At 67.9% G+C, this 8,663-nt stretch overlaps 2 protein-coding genes across 2 annotated transcripts in view; both read left to right on the plus strand.

Moving 5' to 3' along the window:
• Window positions 1-4,356, plus strand: part of PFL1_01807 (uncharacterized protein) — a gene marked incomplete at both ends in the record, with an annotated part of 5,750 nt that extends 1,394 nt beyond the window's left edge. The window contains 5 exons of the mRNA XM_007879316.1: window positions 54-807; window positions 1,176-1,387; window positions 1,510-1,614; window positions 1,735-1,850; window positions 1,974-4,356. Of these exons, the coding sequence (XP_007877507.1) occupies window positions 54-807; window positions 1,176-1,387; window positions 1,510-1,614; window positions 1,735-1,850; window positions 1,974-4,356 (3,570 nt within the window). The remainder of the gene's footprint in view (window positions 1-53; window positions 808-1,175; window positions 1,388-1,509; window positions 1,615-1,734; window positions 1,851-1,973) is intronic.
• Window positions 4,357-5,413: 1,057 nt separating this feature from the next.
• On the plus strand, window positions 5,414-8,379 carry PFL1_01808 (uncharacterized protein; the record flags this gene model as incomplete). The annotated part of the gene is made up of 3 exons (XM_007879317.1): window positions 5,414-5,473; window positions 5,579-5,652; window positions 5,763-8,379. 3 exons carry the CDS (start codon window positions 5,414-5,416, stop codon window positions 8,377-8,379), a joined length of 2,751 nt encoding a protein of 916 aa, XP_007877508.1.
• Window positions 8,380-8,663: the final 284 nt, after the last annotated feature.

Genomic DNA, 8,663 nt, shown 5'->3' on the forward strand with positions numbered 1-8,663 from the left:
CTGCGGGCAAGCGGCCGCTGGCAGGCTCGATCCGTTCCGGGGCGCACGCCCAGGGCAAGGGCGCCGCGCAGCCGGCTCGGATCTGGTCGACCAGCTCCATCGAGGAGCGCGACCGGATCAAGGAGTTCTGGCTCGGCCTCTCGGAGCGGGATCGCCGCGAGCTGGTCAAGCTGGAAAAGGAGACGGTGCTCAAAAAGATGAAGGACCAGCAGAAGCACGGGTGCACTTGCGCCGTCTGCGGCCGGAAGCGGTCCGCCATCGAGGACGAGCTCGAGGTGCTGTACGACGCCTATTACGACGAGCTCGAGGAGTACGCCAATCACCAGCAGCGCTGGCAGAGCAGCGGGGGCACCATCCCGCCCCCGCCCGGTCCTGGGCCGTTCCCCGGCAGCGTGGCGCTGGACAGCAACGGCGCCGTCATCGGAGGCGACCAGCTGTCGCGGGCCAGGTCACAGCCCAACCACCGCGACGGCAGACACGGCCATGGCGGCCACCACCACCCGCAGGCCCACGGCGTGCAGAAGAAGGCGCCGGCACCGCTGCACCCTGAGTCGTCCGACGGCTACGACGACGACGAGCTCGACGACGAAGAGTTCGACGACGAGGACGACGAGGAGTACGACGATGAAGAAGAGGACGACGAGGCCGATCTCGAGCGCGAGCGCGAGGATGCCGCCGCCGCCGCAGCCGGCGGCATCAAGAAGGGCCCGGGCGGCGGTGTGGGTCGCAGGAGGTCGATCGCTGCAGCCGGCGGTCAAACAGGGCAGAACGACCTGTTCGGCCTCGGCAGCAGCCTGACCGTAAAAGGTGAGTTGCGCGCGATCTGCGCCCCCCGCCTCGCGCTTCTCGTTCCCCGTTGCCAGCTGGGAAAGGAGGTTTCGATCTAGTGCCGCCCAGTCGCCGCTGGCGAAACGCAGGCTCCCCCTGGCGAAGCCGGCGCAGGCGCTGCGTGCCAACTTGCGGCCGGTCCCTTTGCGACGACAAGGCGGCCTGCGGTTGCGCGCATCTTGCTCGACCTATCCGCTTTCCCCTTGCAGGCCCTTGTCTAACCTGGCTCACCCACCTCCACTCTGTGTTCATCCGTCGATCCCCCCCCCTGCCCTTCGCCTGCCATCGCGCCCTCCCCCGCTCCACCCTCTGCGATGAACACCGCTCGCACCTTGATTCTCTCCCAGGAGGTATCCTCACTGTGGCCGACGACCTGCTCAAGAACGACGGCCAGAAGTTCCTCGAGATGATGGAGCAGCTCGCCGAGCGGCGGATGCAGCGCGAGGAGGAGGCGGGCATCGAGCTCGGCGAGAGCGAGGATGAGGACGACGAGGATCCCGTCGACGACCTGGACGACGACGACGAAGAGGACCTCGAGGACGAAGAGGACGAGGAAGACGTGAGCATCGTCGTGCGGCTGGGCTTCCGCGCCAGCTACTCCGCCCGGTGCTGCCAGAGCTGATTTTTACCATCTTCGCCGCTCTATCCGACCCGGCATGTCGCCCTTCGCTGCCGGAACAGGACATCATGACCGACGAGCAACGCATGGAAGAGGGCAGGCGCATGTTCCAGATCTTTGCTGCTCGGATGTTCGAGCAGAGGGTCCTCCAGGCGTACCGCGAAAAGGTGAGCGTCACAGTCGTCCGCGCTGTCGCCTGCCGCCCGCGCTCTGGTCGCCTCCCAGTCAGGCACACTGCTGACGCTTGCATCATCACCGCCCTCGAACCAACTCCCGGACTTCCACAGGTCGCCCAGGAACGCCAGCTGCAGCTTCTCCGCGAGCTCGAAGAGGAGGACATGAACGAGAAGGCCAAAGAGGCCAAGCGACAGAAGGACAATCAGAAGAAGAAGGACAAGAAGAGGTGAGGACGGGCGTGCTTGAAGGTGCCGCGGCCTTGCCCCATCCCTGCCCCGCGTGGCTACAGTCGGCTGACGTCGTCGCGTGCATCATCTCGATGGCACGTCGCCCACATACCCTCCAACAGGATGCAACGCGAACAGCGCGAAGCCGAGCGCCTGCGCAAGGAAGAGGAGCGAGCGGCCGAGGAGGCGGCCGCCAAGGCCCGCGCCGAGAAGCAGCGCGAGGCCGACCTCAAGAGGCAGGAGGAGCTGCGCGCCAAGCGCGAGGCCGAGCGCCGCGCCAAGGAGGAGGAGAAGGCGCGCAAGGAAGAGGAGAAGCGCAAGCGCCAGGCCGAAGAGCGCGAGCGCGAGCTCGAGCGGGAGCGCAAGAAGAAGGAAAAGGAGGAAAAGGCGCGCCTCGAGCGAGAGGCCAAGGAAAGGGAGAGGAAGCAAAAGGAAGAGGAGGCCAGGCGGGCCAGGGAAGAGAAGGAAAAGGCGGAGCGCGAGCAGCTCGAGCGCTCCCAGAAGGCCAAGGCCGAAGAGGCCAAAAAGGCCGAGGCCGCTCGCAAGGAAAAGGAAGCAGCCGACAAAACGGCAGCAGCGCAGGCCAAGCAGCAGCAGCAACAGCAGCAGCAGCGTGCCGCCGCTGCCGCTGCCGCCACCGCTGGCTCGTCGTCTCAGACGCCCGTCGAACGGACGTCGAGCGCCTCGCCTTCGGCCAAGACGGCGCTGCGATCGCCCGGTGCTGGCGTGCCGCAAGGCCCCGCTGGCCGCTCCAAGAGCGGCTCGTTGCAGGACTCGCCGTCTTCTGCACCCACTGGATCCAAGTCCGGCAGCGGTGGCCGCGCCAGCCAGGCTCAGCGCCAGGCGCAGGCTGCTGGCTCGGGCTCCTCGCTTCCGTCCGTGGCCCCTTCCACGCTTCCCGCTCCGCCTCAGGGCCTGCCACCGCGCCCCTCGAACGCCGTCGTCAACCCTTCCGGCTTCCACCAAGCATCTCAAGGCCCCGCGTCGGTGTCGGTCTCGGCCAACGCCGGTCTGCCCAGGCCACCCGTCAGCTCCGGCGTCCCGACCTCGGCAGTGCCTTCGCTCGGATTCGGCTCCATCGGTCCGCAGAGCTTCGGCGCCACCGGCTCGGGCAAGGCGACGCCCTCGACGGCGGCTCCCAAGGCGCCTCAGACGCCGCAGCAGCAGCAGGGCCAGCAACCCCACTTTGCCCACCACTCGCTGCCCCAGCACCACCCGTCCGTCTCGCCCGGATCTGCATCTGCAGGCTCGCGAACCATGTCTGGCTTCGGTTCCGCCACCTTTGATGCGCTGCGGTCGCCCACGCTGCCGAACGGCATCTCATCGGGCATCGGCTTGGCAGGCAAAGGCTCCGTCGACTCTGCTCTCCAGTCTCCGAGCCTCGGCTCGCTCGGCTCGGCGACAAACAGCCTGGCGTCTCTCAACCTGGGTGCGAATCCGGTCGGTTCCGCGCTGCATGGCAGCAAGCAGGCCGGCATCGGGCTTGCAGGGCCGTCAGGCCCCGGCGGATCGTCGCAGGCGTCTTCGAGCTTCATCGGCCACGGCCTTCCGGCATCGTCACACGGCGGCATCCCGCCCATCGGCCAGCCCACCGAGCCGCTGCGCTCCCGCGCGCCATCGATGGCCGACTCGGACCAGCTGAGCAGCATTGGCGTCGCCACCCGCTCCTCGTCGGCGCTGTCGCAGCGACCGATCCAGAGGCCCAACCCGGCTCCGATTGGTCCGATTGGGCGGCCGCGACCGGCCGAATCGCATGCGCACGACGATCCGTTCGGCATGGGCGGCGGCAACGGCCGGTCCTCGAGCAGCGCGAGCAACTCTGGCCCGGCCAGTCCGAAGCTGCCGCAGGGCATCCTCGGCAGCTCTGCGCTGGGCGGCGACGATGAGCTGGTCGAGCCCAAGCCTCGGAGGGTCAGCAATACGGTGCCGATCAGCGGCGGCGGCGGTGCTGGCGGCGGATCGTTCTTTGGCATGGGCAGCGGCGCCGTCGGTGCCAACTTTGGCATGGGCGGCGGCGGGCCGTCTCCGTGGAACACGTTCTCCGGTGGCGTCGGCTCTGCGCCCGGAGGACCGCTGTCGCCTGGATTCAGCAACGCCGCACCCGGTGCGGGCGCGAGCAGCTTTGGCTCGTCGCTCAACATGCCGGCGACGTCTTCGGCTGCGCCGGGCTCGGTGGATCCATGGGCGCGCGCTCAGTCGAGCTGGGACCGCGCCCGTTCGGCGTTTGAGCAGCCGGGAGGCGGCTTTGGCCAGATTGGCGGCCTGGGGGGCGTCGGGAGCCAGTTGCTGCACGGCAACAACCTGGGCCACCCGGGGCAGCACCAGGGCCTGGGCGGGCCGGCGGGCGGAGCGACGATGAGCCCGTTTGGTGCGCCGCGTAGCATCTTTGGCGGCGGGGCCACGCCGGTGCTGGCGAGCCAGCATCCGGGAGCGATTGGGTCGTCGCTGTCGCCGACCTCGCCGGGATCTCGACATGCGGGCAACGATGGTCGCAGCGACCTCTGAGGCGAGCGCCCCGGCGGAGCCCGCCGCCCCAGTTGCTGTATCGGCCGTTGACGTCTTGACCGGGTCAGCGGCTGCAAACCGTGGCGCCTGGCGCGGCCTCGACGGCGTGCGGCGGTGCTGGCGTCCGGTCGAAAGCTTGCTTGCCGCTTGGCTGCGGGTGCGGTGCGGTGCGGTGCGGTGCAGTTGTGATTATTCTCCATGCCCGTCGTTGTCGCTCATTCTCGCTGCTGCTTTGCGCCTTTTGTCGCCCTCGCGCTGTCGTCAACCATAGCCTTTTCCCTCGTCGCGACGACCCGGCTCGGCCAGGGAGCGAGAGAGGGGCTAGGGTTACTCCGCAGCCGCTCCGCTCAGCCGCGCCTCCTCGATCGACTCGGCCCGTGGTGCATCAGCAGCTACCTCAAGTGTACCAACCTCTAAATGCAGACATGCTGATGATTGTCCCCCCCTCCTGTGCGGCAAGAGTTGTTCTGCTGGCCGTGGTGGCCGGGTGGGCACGAGGCGATGTAGGAGAGGGGGAGTCTTCCTCTCGTGCGACAAGAAATGACGGGCGAAGGTGGGTTGGGTGGCCGCCGATTGACGTCGTTTGGTCGCGGGCGGGCAGCTCCACACGGGGGCGTGTGGGGTTGCCTGGCCTGGCCTGGCCTGCTGGGCCGGGCCGCCGAGAGGAAGCAAGCAGGAGAGCGAGACGAGTGCGGGCGGGTCAGCCTGCCAGATCGGCGGGCCTGGCGGCCGGCCTGGATGCCTCGCTGGGAGTGCATCCAACGCACCATCCACCACCATCCACCACCACCTCTACGCGCTTCGCAACCAAACCGGGCCGGGCCATCCAATCCCGAACTTGCCTGTTGCCTTCTCTGTCCCCACCCCCGTCTGCTCTCCGCACCTCCCCGGACTCACTCTCGCTCCTTGACACTCCATACGCAGCCTCCACCAGGCACACCAAGATCGGACTCACTCGCACCCCCTGGCCTCTGCGCCGCTGCACAGCCTGGCCGCCTGTTCCCTCACCCTCTCTCTCTCCTCGCATCCTGCCGACGCCCCATCCAGCCTCTGCAACATGGCGGGCGCCAACCCGGGCGCCAACTTTGCCCCAAACGCCTATGCTATGGCGCTGGTGGTGAGCACAGCCGCACCACCGACTTGGCCGATCTGTCTTGAGTGTTCCGTCGGCTCACTCCAGTCCCCTCTCTTTGTTCTATCCTCTCGCCCCTCTCTGCCGCAGTCTGGCAAGCCCAGAGACTCCCTCAACGCCATCCAGCAACGGCTCAAAAAGGCCAAAATCTTCAACGACGAGCTGTAAGTGGCGCACTGATCCTCACTCTCCCTCCCCTGCCCGCATTAAACGGCGAATGCACCGCGATTTTGACGCCCCTTTGCCCTCGCCCTGCCCACTTCCCCTCGCACAGCGCCGACTACTTTGCCGCCAGACGCGAGCTAGAAGAGGCCTACCTCAAGCAGCTCCAGAAGATTGCGAAAAAGAACTTTCTCTCGGACCCCTCGTCGATCGCGCCGGGCTACGTGCCAGTCTACGAGAGGCTCATCCACGAGCTCTCCGAAGTCGCCGACATCCACGGCGAGCTCGAGAGGCGCATCGCCCAGGAGTGCGAGACCGTCCTCCGCGACGCCAGCAACGCCGGCGAGTGGTCACGCCTGCGCGAGCACGACGACTCGCTCGGCAACACGATCCGCGAGCTCAACTCGCTCGAGGCGCAGCTTGCAAAGGACCAGAAAAAGGTCGAGGCCGCCTCGGCGAAAAAGGCCGGCCAGGCCCAGACCAAGGTGCAGGAGACAGAGCGCGCCATCGCTCAGACGATCGACATCTGGGAGACGGAGGCGCCCTTTGCCTTCGAGTCCTACCAGCGCGTCGATGCGCAGCGGCTCGAGCTGCTCAAGGAGGTCGTCGCCAAGTTTGAGACGGCACAGAGCGACGCCGCCCAGCGCCAGATGCAGCTGTCGGAGAGGACGATGCAGGAGTGCCTCAACTTTGACGCCCAGGCAGACATGCAGGAGTTTATCTTGCAGAACTCGTCGACCGGAGGGTCCGGCTACCGCAACGGACGGACCACGGGCGGCCCCGTGCGTCGAGAGTCGGTCGCCGGGCGCAGCATCTCCAGCAGGACGGGGGTGCCGCCTTCGATGCCTTCGAGGACCAACGGCATGGAAGAGTTTGGGGCTTCGTCCGCCTCGATCCACTCGGGCGACCGCACGGCAGGGACCATCTCCGAATCGACCCCGAGCAAGAGCGGCGGCTCGACGCTCCGCAGCGCCTTCAGCCGTCTCGGCCGGCGTAAGGACAAGGACTCGAGCAACACGCAGTCGACCTACGGCTCGCTGTCGGGTGATTCGCGGTCGCGCGCCGACTCAGGCAGCCGTCCCGTCACCGCCAGCGCTTCGCGACCGTCGCAGCTCGGCGCCGTCGGCGAGGACTCGCTGGACAGCGCACCCGAACCGGCGGGTAGCGGCTTGATGGCGCCCATGACGCCGTCCACGGCCGACGCTGGCCGCGCCACACCCCGAGTGCAGCCTCCTCCGATCCAAGTGACGACAGCAGCTCCGCCCGAGGTCGACGCGGAAGGCTTCTCGATCCCTCCGCCCGACCGGAAACCCTGGGAGCTCGGCGGAGCAGCCGCCCTCGGCGCGGGTGCGGGTGCGGCTGCGGCCGCAGGTGCAGGTGCCGCGGGTGCGACGAGCGCCAACGGCGGTCGTTCGCTCATGGACGGCGACGACTCGTACGAGGACCAGGACACGGTCGGCAGCGTCGGTCTTGGCTCCAAGGTCAGCAACATGAACATCAGCAACCGGCCCATCACGGAAAGCTCGGACAAGGACAAGGCGGCCTTGGAGCGGGTCCGCTCGACGCTCCTCACGAGCGGGCCTCCGCAGAGGCGGGCGACGACCTCGAGGCGGGACAGCCGCGACGTGCGCAACACGACCTACATGCCGGGCAGCATGGGCGTGGGCGCCGACGATGCGCGCATGAGCCAGTTTGGCGGCGGCGCGACGGCCGCCTCGCCGGGCACCATGACGCCGACGTCGCCGTTTGGCGGGCAGAGCGCGTTTGTGGGCCAGCCGGGCCTCGGCGACCACCGGACGCAGAGCATGGCTTCGATGGCGTCGACGAATCCGTTTGAGAACAGTTCGACGGCGGCGGCGGTGCGCGCCTCGCTCACGGAGCGGGTCAATGTCATTTTCGCGGGGCGCGACGTGTCCAAGGTCATGGTGGTGGGCGAGCTGAGCATCTCGGTGCGCGACATCAGCCCGAGCTCGAAGCCCCTGCACCTGCGCCTCGACGCCTTTGAGCAGCTCGACAAGGCCGCGCCCAACCCGGCCTTTTTGCAGCCCGTCGCCGACAAGCCGGGCGAGTACCTGCTCGACGTCAAGAGCCTGTTTGAGCACGGAGCCTCGTCGGGCCTCCCCGGCAGCGGGGGCCAGGCCGTGGTGCTCAAGTACCAGGTGCATGTCAGCGAGACGCGCAAGGCCGAGTTTGTCCCGCTCAGCGTCCACTCGCAGTGGCGCTGCGAGGCGCACCAGACGTCGTTCCTGCTCAGCTACTCTGCCAACCCGTCGTCGCGCCTCGTCACCGGTGCCGGTGCCGGTGCCGGTTCCGCTTCCGGTGGAGGTGGCGGTTCCGAGGCGGCGATGCTGCAGGACCTGCAGTTTGCCGTGCAGGTACAGCCGTCGACCGTGACGGGCGTCATGACCAAGCCGACGGGGACGTGGTCGGCCGAGTCGCGCACCATGTTTTGGAAGCTCACCGAGGGCGTCTCGCTGCCCGCCGCGCAAGAGGTGGCACCTACGACGCACAAGCTGCTGGCGCGCTTCCAGATTGACGCCACCAGCGGCGGTATCACGGCGCCGCAGCCCGTCTTTGTCAAGTGGAAACTCGTCGGGCGCACCCTGTCCACCCTGGGCGTACGCGTGCTCGACGTGCCCGGCACCTCGGGCTCCTCGGCCGAGGGCGCCCTCCGCATCGACGAAGTCGTCAGGCAGACCGTGTCGGGCAAGTACATCAGCGGTCCCTGATCGTGTCCCCCCCGCACGCACGCTCCACGCGCTCGGTACGCTCGCTCTCTCGCTCGCTCGCCCATCCTGCTGCGGAACCCGGACATGCTCCCGCCCTCGCCCTCGCCCTCGCCCTCGCCCTCGCCATCGCCATCGCTATCGCCATCGCTCGCCAAGGATGCCAGCCGCGTCAGCTCTATACCTCCCCCCCCCCCCTCTCTCTCTCTCGCTCTCCGTCGACGACGTCGCCCGACCCCGACCCCTTACCCTTTACCCTTTTTTCCGTTTTTCCTTTACTTCCGTTC

Source organism: Pseudozyma flocculosa (genome assembly GCF_000417875.1).
Source record: "Pseudozyma flocculosa PF-1 unplaced genomic scaffold scaffold00004, whole genome shotgun sequence".
Taxonomy (NCBI): Eukaryota; Fungi; Basidiomycota; class Ustilaginomycetes; order Ustilaginales; family Ustilaginaceae; genus Pseudozyma; species Pseudozyma flocculosa.